We start from the raw sequence: 21,357 nt of genomic DNA, 5'->3' as shown, positions 1-21,357 counted from the left end.
AAATAATAATTGGACATTCTTATCCCTAGGAAAACTTTCAGTATGGTATTCACTGATTATTTGTCATTTTGTTCAATTCCTTCGAAGAAAATTGTACCAATTTTCTTGATATTTCATAAATAACTATTTCATTAGAAACCTTACAACATGACATGCCTTACTTTTCTCCGAAAAAATCCTGTAATTAAAGAGATTATGATACTACACAATCCAATAATCCTTTCAAGTGAATGCTAAGAATCCGTACTTCTAATCAAAAATATCATGCGTCAGTTTGTCCATAGATCAGAGTAGCCAGGTCAATCAGGAAAAGTTACTTAAGAAGAAACAGAAAATACACTGAAGTATACCGATAACTCTGAAAAAGGTATAGGGAATAAGGAAAAGTAAAACTGTCTCCGAAAGCTTTATTATAAGAGCAATTTCTTACTTTGTTAGCCTACAATAAATATTAACTGGATATTATCATCGTTGGTTAGCCAGTGTCACCAGTTGTTGATAAATAATCCGAGAACATATGTTTCCTTTTATGCAATCTCTTTTGTTATCATGTCAGTGATCACGTTTCGCGTGAGTAAGCTAAAAATGTATTGACTTGAAAAAAAGAAGGAAAAAAATAAGGAACAGTTGATAAAATGCCCATTCGCATTTTTATGCAGCTGTTCATTGAAGCGACACATGCAATCTTTATTTGTGATTGCATTTAGACATTGATCAAAAATTACGAAACTTTACTCGCTACTGTAAAGGAAAATATTTATTTCATTTGTTTTAAAAGGCCAATTGTATAAGTAATGGAGTTCCTGTATTTTATTACAGAGCCAGAACTCTTAAGTCGGGGGGGGGGGGTGAGAGTTGAGGTAACCCTTTGCAGCTAATCATACTTTCATTCATACATGTCAAAAAAAAAAAAAATGAAACTTTCAGGAGGGCTGAAGGTGTTTTACCTACAGGCCTGAGTGCCAGAAGGTGGGAGCAGGGTGGGGCCCGGCTTCTCTGGCTCACGAAAATGTGTACGTAATATAGCAAACACAACGTATGTTAAATACCAGAAATATCAGACATATTATAGCAACCTTGGAGATGCCCCCCTAGAAAATTTTCTTCGAGCGCCCCTGCCCACAGGCCTGTAATAGCCTAGCAAAATTAATCTTCAAAACAATTCCTAATAAACTGGATTTTTGTGGAAATCTTTATTCCGATGTCCCCTATATCCTGAAAATACTCTTAATTTGAACCGTTTTTTTTTTTCTTTTTTGGGGGTGGGGTAGGGTGAAAGTAGGTAATTTTAGTTTTTCGCAATTATCTCGAAAATTATCGTTTAAAAAAAGAAAATAATTATGAGAATGGTTTACAAATTTCTACACAAAAAAGTCCTTACTGTTTTTTTTCTTCTTCTTCTTTCGTAGAATCAGTAGTTTCAAAGATACAGACTGAATTATGTCTGAGCAGAGTAGCGCATTTGTTTGCTTCTTTGTCCAGCATAAAATCGAAGCAATTTGCTTGACATATTTTTAAGAACTTGAACGTAGAGACCATGATCTAGAAGCAACCGAAGACTATTTGGAATTTTGTTTATGCATACCTTAAAGGAATATGATTTTCAAAGAGGAACAGATAGTTTCTCTTTGTTAAGATTTATGCCAAATATAGAGTATCTGACAAGCTTCTCATGGCAGAAAGATGAAACTCTGTTTGTAAACTAATTTTTATAAAGTGGGCATATACATGTTACAATCTTTAAAAAAAAAAAAAAAAAAAATGTAAATAAGACACCCCTACTGCGAAGGGAATTGGGAGCTCTTTCGTATCTAAGCGGTTGCACTAAGTACGCGCCTGTGGCGTGGGAGACCCGGGTTCAATCCCCGACAGAAGCTCATGTGGTTCGGATTTCACGTTAATCAGTAGGTGCATGGCTCATAGCTTCGCTGCTGAACGGGACGTTAAAATCAACTCAACTGAGTGAATTGGGAAGGATATGACCTAAAAATTATCGAGAACATATGATATTAGTGTCGAGTCCATAGTTTTTCGGAGGTGTATAGTGACATTTCTGATGCCGTACTTGTAGCGAATCCATAGTTTTTGGGGTTTGTTAACTGATTTGGTACACTCTCGATGACATTTAAGCCTAAGTTTAGTGAAGAATGTGCATGTCAGTTGGTCTAGAAGTTAACAAGGATAATGCTCCGTTATTTATACTATCAGTTCTTTGTGTTTTGACAAGAGATTTTTTCAGTTTCTCCTTTTTTTAAATTTTTTTTTCTGGGTTAGGGAGCTCCCAATTGAAGACACCTTAGTGAAACTATAATTACAACACCATCTATCACGAATCCAAAAACACATTTCGAATAAAAAATTATTTATTTTAATCTTAGAATTCAAATTGCAATAGAACATGAAGGTTTTCGCACTTGAGTTTTGATAGTTGTCCTCGTCCAACTCCCAGGGGGGGGGGGGAGTGTAAAAACGGGCTAATTTTATCACAGGTTAATTTTCTTCCTCTAAAATATTAACTTGTTTTATTTCGGACATATTTCCTTTTTCTCCAGATGTTTTGCAGTCTCAAGTAAAAAACCTCAGCGAGGTCACCGTACTTCTGTCCAGACACAATTCAGCCTGTACCTTTTGAGACTTTTGATTCTTGATTCTACGAAGAGTGTAAGCGCATATTTTGTATGGAATTTTATAAACTACAATTTTCCTTATGACTATTTTCTTCAAAAAATAATAATAATAATAATTTTTGAGATTATTGCTAAAAACTAAAACTGCTCCCCCTTTTTTCTCCTAAAAAAAATCCACGTCTGAAATCAAGGGTACTGTTCAGGAGGTGCAGAGGACTTCAAAATAAAAGTCTCCAGAAAAATCCCGTTTGTTCAGAATTCCTTGGTTTGGGTTTTGCCCTTTTCTGTGTAATTTTTCCTGGGCTATTATTGGAGGAAACTTTTGCCTTAGCCACTACGACCGAGGTTATGAAGAACAAGGCCTATAATTAACATGGGCTCGGAACCACAAATGGGACTTAATTCCACTGGAGTTAGCGAGTGCACAGACTATCATGGAAGATCGCCCCCTCACCTCTGGTGCGTGTTGTCCCTGGTTCGATCTCAGCTTGTGCCGAGTTGGGTTTGTGATTTAACAAACACGGTGTACATGGGTTTTCTAGTTTCCTCCCATTCTTCATTCCACCATTCTATTTATTATCATCTTCACAATCTTCCTAAGCCTTGGTCCATAATCGTGCAATGTTCCTTTAAAGATCAGTCCTCGCAGAATGAACTCTGCCCCACAACACTATCTTGGCCCAAAGAGAGAGCTGAATTGCACTTCCAGCATAAAACCATTCGCACAGAAAGGATGTTTGCTTACTAACCGATAACTTCAGGGTTATGAACATGTAATTGTTACATGAAGCTTTTATTCATAATTTAATGGTATTTCACATTGTATGACTGTCTAAAGAAGTCTTTACGAGGAAGAAAATACTATATTGTAGGGCCTTGAATAAGGAGTTGTCATAAGATGCCTCATGTGGAGTATTGTACTGTATGGATCAGAAACATGGACATTACGCAAAAATGATGAAACGACTGGAAGCTTTCGAAATGTGGGTGTGGAGAAGAATGGAGAGAATTAGTTGGGTAGATCGGAAAGCGAATGAGAGGGTGTTAGAAATGATGCGGGAAGAAAGAACAATTTTAGATATTATGAAGAACAGGAAGAGAAACTGGTTGGGACATTGGCTACGAAGGAACTGTATCATGAGGGACGTGTTAGAGGGTATGGTGGCAGGAAAGAGAGGGAGAGGGCGAAGGGGACTAGAATTAATGGACGATATCAAAATAGAAAAATCGTGCTTGAAGACGAAGAGGTTACCGGAAGACGGTGGAATATGGAAGCTTCTCAGTTGCAGCAAGTGACGTGCCAATAATAATAATAATGATGATGATTACATTGTATTTCAGAACCTTGGAGTGTTGACATACAATAGATGTAACTTTTGTTACAAAATTTAAGTGTTTGTAATTATTTTATAGTTTTTAGATAACAATAACTGTCTCTGATTGTATTAAGTTGCGACTGAGCTGACATCTATTAATCAAAATATTAATCTTTTTTAATTTGTCCAAAAGAAAGGTACACTCATGTCCAAAATGATTGTCGCATTTCTATAACTGTGTTCTTGTAAGAATATAATTTGATAATTATTATGCATGGTACTTTTAATACTGTCACTATATGTATAATCGGGAAATATATATTTGTGGTAAATTACATAGGAAAAGAATTATAAATACGAAAATTAGGATAAGTAAAACAAAATGTTGCTAAATGGACAAGAAAGTTTTATTTTCGTTTTATTATTCTTATTTACTGCTCTTTTGACATGAAGTTTGCCACATACATGTCTTTGCCGATTATATACATTCTAACATTATAAGAAATACCTGGCTAATTCGTTATCAAATTATATTCCTACCATAGCATATTTATAGACATGCGACAATAATTTTGGACATGAGTGTACATTATCTGTTTCCTATCGGCGTGTTCCGAATAAAAGATATTTTGAAAGCTACCTTTTAATGGCTGAACACGTAAGATCTGTTCGTTTGAAACCCTCTTGACATCAAATATTACCACTCCCTTAAATGGTTCTTGTACCTCGTAAAGTTAACTGGCTATTCGAATTGAAATACAGTGCAATTTGGTATGAGTATACTTGAAGCAATTATTAATGTGGTCAAGTTAACTGTTAACTTCTGCAATCTAAAGACGGGATCTTTTGTGAATAATGTAGTAGCATAGTTTTGGGTTAATTTTCATGCTTTCCTATACTTCGTTGTATGGAAATTATTACATATCTTCCTCTTCTTCCCCTATTCCCTGTAATCTTCAGGGAATCCTTTACAAAATTAATATAAAAAAGTCCCCTTCCCTACCCAAATTTCTCCCTGCTTCAGTCGTTTGCAACAACCGAACAAAACTTACCACCAATTATGGGTAGTTCATGGAAAAGGGAGGAAGGGGTTCGTAAATATAGTATGCTCGCCGGATTGAGATACGGGGGCTTAATCCGTAATGCTCTTTGGTGTGGTGTATGTACGTAGAGGAATGGAGTTGGGGTTTACTTTCACTTCCTCTTGGCATCACTCTTACACAAATGGAAGAGGGTAAATGAATTATTCATTTTGTCTGTGGTAGTTAGATGCAGAAGCAAAGTTAGTGCTAAACGAGGAAGCCAAGAGAAGATCCCTTCTCTCCCGCCATTTTCCCCCTCTCTTTTCCTTCTCAGCACACATACTTTAGCTGCCATTTTGTACAGGGTTACCAGCATATATGACTATTTTTCTCAAACTTTATTTCACATGTGGTTATGTGTAGTGATGATTCCAAGGGGTTACCCGGGTAGGATTTTCCCTCCCGGATTCGCGAAATTTCCTCTTGTGACTATAATACCCTATCGTGCTCAATGTGGATTCTCAGTATGTTCGTAATACTACTATTCACACCTCCAGTGTATTGAAATTCCGCTCCCCCCCCCCCGGAGAAAATATTTGAAATCTTCACTAGGTTCATGCATCATTGTTAAAATATGAACAATAGGTAAACATTGCTAATTAACTAAAAGGTGAATTAGACATTTAAATAGGCATAATTAAAATGTATATGAAATTATATTTAAAGAGAACCCGGAAATAATACTATTAACTCTTTCGCCGCCACCTTGATTTCAGTACTCCAACCCAATGTGCCACCTACATTTTTTGCAACAAACTAGCTACATCTAGCGGAGTCCAAGCACACTACAGAAAATGACCAGGCCAACATTGTGTGCCACCAGAGTATAAAAGCTCTATACCTGCTAGAAGTCTGAACGGGCCAGAATTTTTAGCACTGCCCCGGCCCGGCCCGTGAATTTATAATGTGAGGCCCGACCCAAGTCCGAAATATGTTTTAGCATTTAAGCCCGAGCCCGGCCCGAGCTCATGTGATAATCAAATGAGCCCAAATTACAGAAACGTAATCATTTACTCAAAATTGTATTTTTATTTACAGCAATTAAAAGTTTAATTTTGCAGTTGTGCTTTAAAAGTTCTCCAGAAAGAACTGTCCAATAAATATCGTTGTACAGTGTATTTACAAAGTTAGACCCGAGAAATACGGTTATATATTTAAAAATTTACTGTCCAAGCCCAGCCCGGGCCCGAAATGATATAAGCTTTGTAGGCTCGAGGGCTCGGACCGAGCCCGTGCAGACCTCTCATACCTGCGTGCCATTTTACAGGGAATGTCTACAATGAAAACTACCTCTTGACGCCAAATGGCGTCAATGGCATACAGCAATAGGTATGAATGACTCCATATAGCAAGAGGCAGCGAAGGGGGGGAGGGGGGCATACTTGAAATTCTATCCGCTCAAAACCGAGAAATTCGTGCTAGAATGTTTCATACAAAATATTTGACAACGATTTTAATGAAATTCATTAATCCTCGATTTTGGTTGCGAGAAAATTATGTAATCTAGGTCTCAACTTCGGAAGAAAGGGAAAAAAAAAAAGTCCTGTTGTAGAGATGTGTGTAGAAATTCAATTTCAAGGGTGTCCAAATCTTATCATGAAAACTGGTTCGGTTTAATAATTTTCACGAAATTTGGAGAAGGGAGGAAGAGAATTTTCGGGTAGGAAGAAGACTGTTTAGCTGAGCTGGCCCCATTACATTGAGGAATAATTTCAGCTGTAAATTTCATTTAACAAAATTAGTTTTGATGAATAGCGTACAGCCCTATTGTATATTCACGATATAAACAGGGCTTCTATAACGGGAACCCATGACAAACATCAAGGGATCCGGGAATTTATTTCGGGAGGGGTCTAAAGCGTTTCGAGGGGTCCAAATACAATTTGAGGCTAAATTATATGAACATTTCTAAAATTGTCCCTAAAAGTAGACTAAATTTACAAAAAAAGTCGGGATTTCGGGGGGCGGGCGTCCGGACTCCCAAGATCCATCCCCTGACCCAGGCCTGTTAGGAACCCATGAAAAACTATTTTTTTCAAAAGTATTTTTTTCTTTCATTTGATTTCAAATATGAAGTTCTCGACATTATGAAATTCTCGAAATCTCGAATCATAGCTTTCTAGATTTAAATAAATTTAGAAAATGTGGATTTAGTCTCTCTAGATATCCTTTGGTGACAAGAATGAAGTTTAGTCTATTGATAATACAGAAATTTAGCGACTTACGAATTTTCACTTTATTATATTCGTTGAAACGGGGTTGGGAGCAGTGAGGCCATGAAATTTGTGGGACGGGGGACTAGGGGGATGCATGAAATCTATGGGCATCTCTGGATGAATTCTGTTAAGCTTACCAAACCTTCATTACAATAATAGTGATGGTGACAATCAGTGGCGTATTTACGATTTTGTTTCGGGGAGGGCTTTGCTAACTTTCGGGGGGGGGCTTTGCCTGAAAATGTGGAAATTCTGCAAGGTATTTCATATACTTTACTATAGTAAGATTTCGGGGGGGCTTAAGCCCGGAAGCACCCCCCCTAAATACGCCACTGGTGACAATGTTTATCATCAAAACATGGCATCGGGAAATACTGCTAACCATATACATCTTTTAATTGTTTATAACCAGAAAAATGGCGACAAAGTAATGAAATGAGAAGTCAGCGCGTGTACTTTGTGACTTAGGATTTTTTTTTTTTTTTTTCAACAGAAAAGAAAAGGAGGGAAAAAGTCCAGGAAACGTTTGTATGAATGTTAGCTAGTTGTAGTCTATCTCCACTGGAGACAAAATGCATATATTAAATTGTGAAGACACGAGATCCATGCGTGATAGCGAAATGTTGTGTATACATTTGTCACGTGGTACGTTTTAAAGAGCTGTTGTGATTAGGTCAAGGCAATGATACTGTAATTAAAATATTTATAAACTGTAACTGAAATGTATTCCAATTGTACGTTACATAATACCTGCAAAGTTTTTTTTTTTTTCGTATTGAAATTCAAAACTGAATTGAAACTGATAACGAAAGAGGGAAGGGAGGGATGAGTGAAAAGAAATGCTGGGAACTTTAATCATACGAATTAAAATAAGGACTTGTTCACATATTCTAGTTAAACTAACAAGTAAATTAAGTTCTTGATTATCAATGGGTTCGATCCCTGGTGGAAGTTGTGTCTCGGATAGAAACCTGAAATATAAAAATAAAATTCTTGTATTTAACGTCCACATTTTTACTATTTAGGCTATAGAAGACGGATGAATAATGAAATGTATAGGTAGAATGACAGTGTGGGAGGAAACGAGAGAACCGAGAAAATTCACGAACACGATGTCTACCACACTTACATAGCCAGGGACTTTTTTTTACCAAAAGTAAACTCTCTACTATTGAGTCACAGCGCCACCGCCCCAGCATCTAAATCGGTACAATGATTCAGTGTTGCGGGTGCACTCAGTCCTTCACGTACTCTTAAGGAAAACCAGGCTCGCAACCAGAGGGTTGGGCTAGGGGGGACATGGCCCCCTAAACTTTTCGTGGCCCCTCCATACCTCAATACAAAAAGCTATTATTAATTAAAAAAAAAAAACAGAATTTAGATACTTGTAAGAGAATTTTTAATGACTTGGACCCCTAACATATTCATGGCATCTCCAAACCTCTGTAGCTGGTTTCAAGCCTGTAGTCACAAATAGTTATGGTACTTACGGAACACTGTTCATTTTGCCCACCGCGCCCAATGCATCTGTTGATAGGTGTTCGTGACAAAAGCGAGATAGATGCCTGTGCGTTGTCTTGCAGAAAATGGTATTCACGATTCTCAGTGACTATGTAGTTGTGCAATAAACCGGCTCGTTAGGATTTCCGGGTAACTTTGTTTGTCTCCTTGGATAGAGGAGGGCATATACAACCGGTAGCACGGAACACATTAGTGTTTGGAAAATAACGTTCACCTTCCAGCATAGTTGGCAAATGATCACTCCCACGCATCCTAATTTATGTATTTGTTGACCTTTCCACTGAACATGAACTTGTTGGTATAATAGGTGGATCCACATTAAATTTGTACATTCATAACACTGTTATTTTAGCAAATTCATACATGCAACAGCTGCATTGCTGTGGGCAGAGCAGATACTGAATTTCACTGCCTTCTGGCGAAGAAAGTTCATACTCTACGGGGAGAGAACGATTTCGTTTTTCGAATCACTGCACCTGGTGGTCGCCATCAATGACAGTTTTTGAAATAAATCTCAACGGTAAAAATTACAATTTTAGCAATCTATATATATAAAAGAGAACGTACAAAATCCTTTGTCCGCTCATCACGCTATAGTACTCGCGCTCAGTCGTGAAGCTTGGGCTCTAAACCAATCACAGAAATATTTTGCTTGAGCTCTAACACATCGGAAAACTTCGGTACAATTCGTGGAGCCGCTTCCCGAGCGCACACTTGGGGAAACGTCAAACAGCTGAAATACACCAACAATGTTGCCAAACTTTGAAGACATAGTAAATTAATATTTAAAAAAGCATTTAAAAATTACAAATAATAACACCCCACAACACTAACCAGTGTAACAATTATTCTAAAATGGTAACAATAACAGGAATAGTAACAACGAAATATAACGCAATAAAAAAGCAATTAACAAAACGGATCTTGGCGCCAATCCGACAACACTGTACTCTCGGGAGATGTTTTCCGTGTAGCGCGAGAGAAGACACTGACAAAATCTGATGGGTGGGGGTTGACGAATGGAACACACCCTCGCGTTCTATTGGGTGGTGAAATCGGTAGATCTAGGTCAAGCTTCACGAGTCGGCGCGAATACTATAATACGGCTGAACCAATTTCTTTCATTTTTGGGGGGTTATTAGGATTTGGACCCTAGATGGTTTTTATCATATCACTTTAATTTTTAATTACCAGTGTCTTGAGATAATTGACCATTCAAGTGTCCATAACGTACAAATCCTTTGTTATTAGTTCATCATAGGTAAAAATAAACGTATTTATATGCAACCCGCATGACCGTGTCACTCGGCGGGTTAACATAAATGACAGGCGATATACAGCGGAAAATAGCTTGAATCTTCTGTTTAAAATTTTTTAATTGATTTGCTTATTTTTACAGACACTTTTACAATATGCCAGCACCGGGATGACCGCAGCGAAGCGGGGCGGGTTAACATAAATGACAGGCGATATAATGTTAAGATTTACTGCAATCTTCTATGGTTTTTATCATATCACTTGAAAGCGAAAAAGTAAAAATTATCTAAGTAACAAAGTTTATTGCGTTCCGGGGTGACCGCAGCGAAGCGGGGTGAACGCTGCTAGTAAAGGAATAAAAAGTTAATTAATCATCTAATTCTTGTGTAAAAGAATTAGTGTTAGGAAAGTTTTCTTCCCTTAAATTGTAGCAATAAATTAGTAATTTTACCGATGTGATTTCCCTACACTGGTCAATAAGTTTTGGTTCTATGTAACTACTTGAAACCAAAAGAGACCCCATCACGGCGAAATTAAAATACCGCTAATTTTACAGTAATTATGTGATAGCTTCAAATAGATACAAGATAATAGAAAAGTGGAACAAGAGCTCGCTAGACAATATTATTTTACATGAGATACCGTTATCACGACTCACTTATCTTCTTTTGATTTCCATTAATTTAGAAAATCGGCATTTATTTTCGCGTTTCTAAATGTCTGCAAACGGAAAGCTACTACCGGTACTAGGTGACTCGTGATAACGGTACTTCATGCAAAATGATATTGTGTAGCGCTATCTTGTTCCACATTTCGATTATCTTTTATCTATTTGAAGATATCACATAATTATTGTAAAATTAGCGGTATTTTAATTTCGCAGTGATTATGCCTCTTACGAGTGTATTTAGAGTTGATTCCCGCGGTTTTCAAAACTTTTCAGCAGCCAGCAAGGCAGCTTCGACCTGACGAGGGCATTGCCACTCTTCTTCTCCCCTCCGTAAATATTTTTTTAAAAAAAAATCCAAAATTGAACTGTTGGGAGGTTTGAAAAATTGAAAACGAGAGGGCTAAATAAGAAATTCACATCTGGTAGTGTCGTGAAATTTTTTTCTCTTTATTTTTTTTTATATAACCAGAGGAAGAAAAAAAAAGGCTTTAAGAACCACGTAATGAACTTTCGAGCTGTCAAACTCCGAAGTTGGTCCCTTAGATTAGAGTTGATTTTCTGCAAGGGAAGTTGGTACAGGAGTGGGTGGGTGGATTGAGGTAAGAGGAGAGAAAGTTAATCCTAAGTCTAAATGAGACCAAACGGAAGGAACTTCATCCTACTTGAACAGGCCCTCTTTATCCATCCCATCCCTCACGTATTCTAACCCATCAAACTTTCCCCATCTCCTGTGTGACTCTGGTTTTCGTTTTTTTTTTTTTTTAAGTTCTTTCTTTAAAGGGAATGAAAAAACGAGGGAAAAGCATTCGAAGTGGTTTGGATGGCGGATGGCACACGAGTTCAATAGCTACCACAAAATGGTTTTCGTACGGATTATATCGTCTCATGGTGCTTAACCCTTCTCATCTCATTTCAGAGGAATACGTCTCGTTTTAGAAAGTTTATCCATCAGGATAAGATCGCGAGCTTTTTCTGTCTCTTCTCCCCTCCTCCCCACCGATCAAGTTCTGTTTCTTACAGAAAAGGGTCGCGGGAACCGTCAATTAAATACTAAGTTTATGAAGAGCTCTTATAAAACAATGCTGCATAATTAAATGTTCAACATCTACGGTGTACTAAAGCTGCTGGGTGGTTGGTTGATCGCTCATCTCTAGTACGTGCAGTCGCAGGTTCAATTTCAGACCGGAACAATAGATCACATTTTACAAAGTTTCAATTAAATAGTGATTTCCTTTTCTTGGACACGGATAACATACGTCTCTTGGTGCGTGTTATACCTGGTTCGATTCCCTGTGTGTGGTGTTGTCCACGAGAGGAAAAATTTCTCGAGTCTGGTGGGGAAAACTGGAGGATTTAATTTGATTTTTCTTACAGCGACAGACACACACACACACTTCTAACGGTGACGCGTATACTACTTCCAGGGGCATGGTGACTCAGTGGTAGAGCGCGTACTTCTGGTGCGTGGGATAGCTGGTTCGATTTCTTGGTTGTCCTTGGGTTTTCTTTGGGGTTCTCCCCTTTCCTCCTACATTCTCACTCTACCCATTAGTCCATCGCTAACTTGCCTTAAATCATCCATCTCTCATACCCCAAAGGGCATAATCGTGGGACGTTAAACGGAAAGAAAGGTATACTACTTGTAACCTGTACGTGTCTTGCTCGATGAGAGCTTTGAGAGCAACAACCTTTGAATAGTTTCTCTCTTTCAGAAAAAAGAAAACTGTCTGGCTTTTTTTTTTTTTTTTTTTTTTTTTTTTAAGAATAAAATTCTTTTTCACTATAAGCGCATTTTGTTTATGTGATTGTGATTCTTGTTTCGCCGTGATATCTCAGCAAAATTTCTGACAGGTTTTGTGGAGGGGAGGGGGAGGGGGTGACAAAGTATTTTTTTTGTTTCTCTATATAGGTCAGCAAGAAGTTTACCTTAAACAAAAACCTGTCAATGTATGCGCCTTATCCAAAATGCAAGAGACAAATAAAAAATAAAAAATAAATAATATTAGACAAGTTTTGGCAGTTTGTGCTCAATCCATAAGAATTATTATTAAGAAGGAGCTACTGGACTGGTCTGTACTATATAATTAGATTGAAAAACCTGATAGTAAATAGATATAACTGGAAGAAAGAAAATTTAAAAAATAAAAAAAAGCGCTGAAGAAAATTGCTAAGAAATTAGTATTTCGCTTTTGTCGTTAATGGCTAAAAACCAGTTGGTTCAATAACTTCCTGGATTGGTAAATTGCTTATGCTCGTGTTATGTAGAATATTGTATACAAGTCGATATGAAAGAATGAATATGTAATACATTCTCTGCGAAATTGACCAATAAATTTATTTGGGAAAATGTTCTTAAATTCAGTATGCATTGGCAACGTTTATCTTGCCTGAGGCTATCGCTTTTTATTATTTAGGGTATTTAAAATACCGTGGAACTAAAATGAAAAAAAAAAAAAAGAACTTGTTAAAATAATAAAATGTTTAAATTGTTTTGGTTACACACACCAATAATATTTAATAGATACAGTATAATCATCTGGCAGGCCCTAGGTCTGTTAAAATTATACGAAGAAGTTCCGTGTCATTAATCGAATATTTGAATAAGTTTTCTGTCATGTTTCGAATATTCGAATACATTTTTCTGTCATGTTTCGAATATTCGAATACATTTTTTCTGTCATGTTTCGAATATTCGAATACATTTTTTCTGTCATGTTTCGAATATTCGAATACATTTTTTCTGTCATGTTTCGAATATTCGAATACATTTTTTCTGTCATGTTTCGAATATTCGAATACATTTTTTCTGTCATGTTTCGAATATTCGAATACATTTTTTCTGTCATGTTTCGAATATTCGAATACATTTTTTCTGTCATGTTTCGAATATTCGAATACATTTTTTCTGTCATGTTTCGAATATTCGAATACATTTTTTGTCATGTTTCAAATATTCAAATATATTTTTGCGAATGACCCCCTCCCTTGCGAACTGCGAATGCGAATGACCCCCTCCCTTGGCTACGTGCCTGCCTCCAACAAACTGATGCAGCTACACAGGTTGAAACTGCTTATTTCTTTACCAATGGCAGGATATTTCCATATGAGGCTGGAAACTTCTGAAAATATCATCGTATACACTTAAAAAAAAGTTATATGCATTCGAAAGGGGGAAGAGTGCAGTAGTCCGTAGAACATTCTGAGTAATAAAACTGGTCCTAACTTGAAAAATGTTTAATAAATGCTACTTTAGAATTTGCAGTAGTTAGATGATGATAATGGACAGTAGCAAATCGATAAACCTAAAGCTCAAAACAATGTAATTTCAACACGCAATGCAACAGGGGCGGATCCAGGACGGACATCTGGGGGGGGGGGTTGTAGTAATATTGCCACTTAGAGCTACTTTCAAGAGCTCCAAACTCTGGGATGGGTTTTATTTATATGTAAAATAAGGTTTCCTCTTCTTGGGGATCGATCGCCCCCTCTGAATCCGCCCCTGCAATGCATTACTAATAAATTTTATCTCAAATCAGGGAATCCATCTCATCCAAATACATACCAAGTCTAGTAACTATTCTGCATGTAATTTCAATGCACGATTTTTTTTTTTTTTTTTTTAATGTTAATGCATGTGATAATGGCAAAGGAAAAACTAGTGCCTGCTGTCTTGGTTTATGGGTTTTGGTATATGTGACAGTATAACGACCGTTCAGCTATTTCAAAGGTAAGTTTTATTATATTGTAATGTATCGCATAGTTTATCAATTATTCCAAGGCCACAACCTCAATAGATCATATATATATATATATATATATATATATATATATATATATATATATATATATATATAATATTGATATACTATACAGTTACGATTAGATTTTTCTATGTATATTATGCACTTTTCAATCTTAGAGCTCCTTCGTGGCTAAGCAGTTAGCGTACGCACCTTTGGCGTGAGAGACCGGGATTCGATTCCCGGCGGGAGCTCATGTGGTTTGGATTTCACGTTAATCATTAGGTCCCGTTTCGTATAGCCTTGCTGCTGAAACGGACGTTAAACTCAAAATCAACCAATTCACAATCAGCACTTTTCAATTTTGATTGAAAGGGCTGAATCGTGGTCAGTTTGGTTAATAGACTAAGCATTGCTGTATGTTCATGTGTATCAGTGGTGTCATTTCAGATTTTGCTTGGGTGGGGGGAGGAAGCAAGGCTCTCCGATATAGGAACATTTTCATGTTTTTCGTTAATATATGGTTCTGTTATTGCTTAAAATGCATACATGTCTCAAACTCAATAGGGTCAATTGCTCCCTATGAAAGCTCAATGGGGTCAATTGCTCCCTATGAAAGCTCAATGGGGTCAATTGCTCCCTATGAAAGCTCAATGGGGTCAAATGTCGCCGCTGATTATATGACATTTTAGTGCATTATTTAACTATTGTTTTTGAAGCTTAGCGTAAAATTCGTGAGAAACTATTGAAGGTACTCATGTATCAGCGTTTTCAGTGCATTATAAGTAGGTCTAATATGCCTTACGTATGTGAGAGCGTAAGCAGTTTTTTTTTTTTTTTTTTGGCAATAACTTCACAGTTTGTGGTCGGTATCACGATTATTTTGCGCTAAGTTATTCGAACATTATTAATTGTTATTTTTATTTTCAGTGTTCTTAGTTTTTTTCTATTACTTTTTTTGTTTTTATTTTCAGTTAAAGAAAGTCACCCATGCTTCATGCTTGGAACTATTGTTTTAAAATTATTTTATTTTTATTTGTTTATGAGGATGATTAAAAATTGGTTCTTCTCAGTATTTACAGTTGAGGTACACTCATGTCCAAAATTACCGTCGCATGTCTATAAATATGTTGTTGTAGGAATATAATTTGATAACGAATTCGCCCGGTATTTCTTATAATATTAGTATGTGTATAATCGACAAAGACATGTATGTGGCAAATATCATGTCAAAATAGCAGTAAATAAGAACAATAAAACGAAAATAAAACTTTCTTGTCCGTTGAGCAACATTTTGTTTTACTCATTCTCATTTTCGTATTTATAATTTTTTTTCTATGAAATTTATCACAAATATACATTTCCCGATTGTACACATAGTAGTATCTGTATTAAAAGTACCCTGCAAAATCATTATCAAATTATATTCGTACAAGAAGACAGTTATAGATATGCGACAATAATTTTGGACATGAGTGTACATTACGCAAAAAACTTGATTTATGACAGTTTCTGACGATTGATCTTAGGTTAATTAGAAAAACTTTGTATAATTGATTGGAATAATGTTATTGTTTCTTGCTCGTTGCCGTGGTGATACTATATCATAGGCGGCGTTAAGTTTTGTGTTGCCTAGAGCGAGGGATTCTAAGTTTTGACGGGTACCTTCCGCTACTTGCATAGCACAATATAATAAGTAAAAATGTCGACGACAGAATATCACCCGTCAAAATATCGTTAAGAAAATTATAGAATTATTCTTGTTTTCAGCGTTGTCTTTGCTTACAAGTCGTAATACTTCAGAGCAGTGGCGGATCCAGGGGGGGGGGTGATCGTCCCTCCAGAAGAGGAAAGTTTTTTTTTTTATTTTGTATATAAATTAAACCCATCCCAGAGTTTGGAGCTCTTAAAAAGTAGCTCTGTAAGTAGCAGTATTACAACCCACCGCCCCCCCTCAGAAGTCCGTCCTGGATCCGCCCCTGCTTCAGAGCTGCTTAACATAAGCAATATCTTACGTACTATCAAGAATAGAGTTTGCTTGCCGTGCGTTTTGTAAATTCACTTTAAATATTTCTTCTGATATTACTCCTGAACGCTAAATTGTATGAAACTAGAAACTGATCACTGGATAATAAATAGCCTCACTAAAATATGTTTCCAGTCCTGTTGTTTTGCTTGAATTTGAATCTAGGGTATGTAGTCGATAGTTGTTCCACGTTTCAGATCTTTTCCAGCACTCTTTGTGACACTTTTGGCTAGCGTGGGCGCGTTTGGTTCTGGATTCAATTCCCGGTGGAAGAACATTACAATTTAAACGTATTACAGTGGTTCGGGTTAAACTGTAGGCTCACTTCTCATATAGCCTTGGTGCTGAAAAGGGACGCTAAATTTAATAATAATAATAATAATAATAATAATAATAATAGTAGTAGTAGTCCAACAAATTAAGACATCCACGATCTGGAGACTTAGAATCCCATATGCAAGACGTAGTCGGATCGATAGCAAACCGCGGCGGCCTGCCGGCGAAAATTTGGCACGCCGAAGGCGGCTAACGTGGTGGTACCGTTGCGAAATTATACGAATGCCGCAATTTTACCACCATGGCGGTAATAAAGCGGCATCCACCATTTCACCTCGTCTGAACCGCTAGTGCTGCCCTTAAATAGGCATGTGTCTCTATCTAACCGCCAATGTCGCCTTTAATTCTCTACTCTCAATTTTGTCAAGAACGGATTGCACTGGTATTTATACTCTGAAAGTTCTATACCAGTACATGGTTAAAACAGAAAATAACTACCACGTCAGCATGTTACGTCAGTATGTTAATTTAACACCAAAGACATGGCCTTTCGAGTATATAAGAAGTAACTAAGTAATTGTCCGTGAGAATTTTAATAGGATTTTAGTGTTTGCAGTAAGCAAAGCTTTGCGCAGTATATTTGGCATTTTTGCCAAGTAATGAATAACGTAACATGCTCTGCTGTAATCGGTCACGAAAATACGTAGTTTTTAAGCCTATGAACTGTCTGACAACAGTTACATGAGTAGCAGTTCTGCCACCTGTTATTCTTATATCCTAGCAGCGGACGTTACTGAATTATCACCATTCAGCGGTCATTCGACGAAAAGTCTCTATAACACCGCCTGGCGGAAAAACCACTGTCATCGAACTTTACGACGACGGCAGCCACTTCACTCCCGCTTCGGTGGCTTTCCTCTTGGAACCGAAAGCGGAACGATGCCACAGTCATTTTTCCTTCACTTCGGCGGCTATCCGTCAAAAAGGCGACAGCGGACCTATTATAGTTGGCGACACTTTGCACACAGGGAATGAAGCATGGAGAGATGTACGATGAGCCCTTCGCAAATGTAGGAAAAGTCTTATGAATCAAATGATGATGAGAGTGGATATCTATTCTGAAAATAAAAAGGCATCGCAAGGGCACTGGATTAATCATATTGCAAGAAGAAATTGTGATAGTGTAGAAAAGCAAGCCTTAATTTAGATAAAAGGACAAGGATGGACCGAAGAAACTCCTTTTTACAAGGTGATGTAGTGAAATCAAGAAGCACTGACTGGAGTAACGTAGAAAATAATAATAGCATTTTTTTTTTCGGCGTTTCCAGGTTCCTCTTCAAATCACGACAATCGTATATAATAACAAAACAAACTTAGAGATTAATTATGTTTACTGATTTTTATTTTTCTTAGATTTCGGCAACCCTGTAAAATAATGCAAAAGACCATTCATGTCTCCCTTTCCAACCTTCCTTTCTACCAATAACACCATCACCTTCTATCAAACACAACAGCAAGGACTCTTACCAAACAAATGCAGTAATTCATCAGATTAATACTACTTCAGTTTGTTAATTGAAGTTTTCTGTTTTATTAAAGCAATCTCCTTTTTTTCTTTCCAGATGAAACTTGCAGAGCGGATGAATTCACGTGTGGCAATGGCAAATGTATTCAACAGAGATGGGTCTGTGACAAGGATGACGATTGTGGTGATAATACCGATGAACAGAATTGCCCGGTGACAACGTGTGCACCAGACACTGAATTTGCATGCTCAGATGGATATTGTATAAATGCTAGATGGCGCTGTGATCGAGACTTTGATTGTGCTGATGGGTCAGATGAGCAGGCATGTATATTTTTTTATTTTTATTTTATACAAACTTTTTTGAAGTTTCATTTGAGTTTCAGTGAAAATTTCACGATATCTCCGTTTTTTTAAGTCTGTGCTCATAAGAAATGTTAGTTGAAGTAAAACTGAACAATTTTAAACTCAGACGGACGTGGAAACAATTTTGATATGTAGTTAATTCCTTGGTTAATTGCCAATAACGCTCTAAGGGCATGCGGTTAACACAGCCATAAAAATACACTTTAACTTCCTAAGCGCACCGATCAACCAATTTCTTCAACCATTACACGAAATTTCCATTATATTTGTGATCACTTTGTGTCTATTTCTTGTTTCTGTATTAAAAAAAAAATGTAGCTTGATAAAACCAAATTAAGTATAGTTGAAACTGATCCATAAATGCATTTTAAAAATGAACTATTATTTCATGTTCGTTGGCAGAATATACTATATACGAGGAGCTGTCAAAAAAATAAATAAATAAAAAAAAAGAGCCCGAAATGCTGTTTTAGTTTAGTTTTGGTATTTATGATTCAATCACAATCCATCTTGTAGAATGCAGTCCTTAGGTTGGCTAATTATGGAATTGACAATTGTGAACAAGTAATAACAGGCAGTGTACAAGTAATGTAACTGAACGGAGGAGAGAGTAGTGATTACTCGACGCAATTTCTCAGATCGTGCAACGTGCAAACATCAAGTTCATGTGCAAATTTGGGAAAGTCTGATTCAGAGAGTTCGATAGCCTTAAAAACAGTTTAGCGCCATCGGGTCTTTGGCTCTTTCCAAAGCTAAAAAATGGACGTTTTCCGTTTCACCAACGTAGAAGAGATCAAAACCAATGTGACGACTGAACTTCGAAAGATACCACCTCCAGTTTGAGTAAAGGGTTAATAGAGAATATGAAACATCTTGTTGCGAATTACTCCTCTCTCTTTCTTTCTCTCTTTCTTTCTTTCTCTTTCTTTCTTTCTCTCTTTCTTTCATTCTCTCTTTCTTTCTTTTTCTTTCTTTCTCTTTCTTTCTTTCTCTCTTTCTTTCTTTCTTTCTTTCTCTCTCTCTTTCTTTCTTTCTTTCTCTCTCTCTCTCTCTCTCTCTCTCTCTCTGACCGTTTCTGCTGATACTTGTGAACGGATAGACAGACAGACATGCCCGTACTATAAGACTTCCCATTTTTATGCATAGCGTAGTTTGAAAGTAAAATAAAAATACTGGTTGAGTATTTTTAATAAGTACTAAAAGTGCACTGTTTAATTTGAATCTACGTAAAAATAAAACTCGTATAATATTTGTGTGTATTGAAGTGTCTATATTTTAAAGCTTAGAAATTTTTCTTAGCATTGTAAGATAATATACATGGTATTTAGTTTGAGTTTATCAGCACTGTCGTGTTAAATCTGATGAAAGTTTCACTTCAGCGTAATGTAAACTTTTAACGCATTACCATAGTTAAAAAAAAAAAAAGTTTGATTCATATCAAAATTCTCCGATTGGATCATTTCTGTGTTGTAGTGATAAGTCTCTGGTGATTGGATTGTATTCGTGAAATTAATTAACTATTCTGTTGATTATTTCCACAGGGCTGTTCAACAATCGATACCCCGTCATTTGCTTGTAAAACAAGGGAATTTCTGTGTGCAGATAGACTGACTTGTATTCATCAGACCTGGGTTTGTGACGGAGACCGCGACTGCCCTGATGGATCGGATGAGGATTCCAAACACTGTCAGAATGCAACGTGTCGACCGGATCAGTTCCAGTGCAAGAACCGTGTCTGTATACCTGGCCATCTTCATTGTAGTGGAGAAGCTGAGTGCCCTGACGAGAGCGATGAAGAAAATTGCAGTAAGTATACTATAAATATACCACATTGACTTGACACTTAGTCTTCCGTTTCAGGCGCTGCTGTCGGCTGAAGGAATTCCACTCTCTTTTGCTAAGGCTCTCTCGCTTAGCAGCTGCTGAACCCTTATTGGCTCAACGCGTGGGTGTGAGCTTTAGTTCGCATCTTTGCCACGACTCAAGACATTTTGGCAGCACAATACTTAATTTGTTCCTGATCAGTCACTTAGCCAGGATTTCGTGAAGAGGGGGGGGGGAACGTGACATGAAATACTGTGATCATCACACCAGGGGGCTCGATCATTCTAAACTATTTTACTGGAACATATATTGGTTTGTTTAGCCAGGATTTCGTAAGAGAGGGGGGGGGGGTGATATGAAATTATGAAGGCTCAGGAGCTTTATCAATGTAAACTACTTTACTATCAACATATATTGGTTTGTTAGGACAATAAAATTAGGATATGTTGGCAAGTATTTTAATAACAAACTATGAAGAAATCTCGAGAAATAAAAGAATAAAAAAAAGTATTGAAAAACATTTCACAATATTTACGCTCCTTTCTTCGTTCATTCAAATAGAACAATTTTCCTTTCATTATGATCTCAACTATTATGAAAAGTACATACCCAATAATGTCTTGTAAAATATTTTACAATATCTGCGTTCCTTTTTCTGTTGAGTCAAATGCTAATAGAACTCCTTTTCTATATATTTTTTTTGTTTTTTATTATTCCGTCAACTACTGTCAGTTCCGAATGACAGGTTAAAGGAGCAGTAGAAAATTGTTTTTGAAATAACATGTTTGATTCTGCAAGGATGCGATGACGAAATTTTATGATAAAACATGTCCACGCTGTTACTCAACGGCACTATGCTTTCGGAAGCTTGAAATCTCCCTGACTAGTAGCACACATTCTGAGAATTCTAT

At 36.9% G+C, this 21,357-nt stretch overlaps 1 protein-coding gene across 7 annotated transcripts in view; it reads left to right on the top strand.

The window, feature by feature from the left end:
- Positions 1-21,357, top strand: part of LpR1 (Lipophorin receptor 1) — a 484,208-nt gene that overhangs the window by 418,692 nt on the left and 44,159 nt on the right. For all 7 annotated transcript variants that reach the window (XR_014128710.1, XM_081742361.1, XM_081742362.1 and 4 more), the window contains 2 exons: positions 18,354-18,580; positions 20,164-20,428. Coding sequence is in view for 6 of the 7 variants with exons in the window: in XM_081742361.1 (XP_081598487.1) it covers positions 18,354-18,580; positions 20,164-20,428 (492 nt within the window). In the remaining variant the exon portion in view is untranslated. The remainder of the gene's footprint in view (positions 1-18,353; positions 18,581-20,163; positions 20,429-21,357) is intronic.

This window comes from Thermobia domestica, chromosome 16 (genome assembly GCF_964235325.1).
Source record: "Thermobia domestica chromosome 16, izTheDome1.hap1.1, whole genome shotgun sequence".
Taxonomy (NCBI): domain Eukaryota; kingdom Metazoa; phylum Arthropoda; class Insecta; order Zygentoma; family Lepismatidae; genus Thermobia; species Thermobia domestica.
Note: the sequence above shows the minus strand (reverse complement) of the source record. Positions and strands in the feature narration are given on the sequence as shown.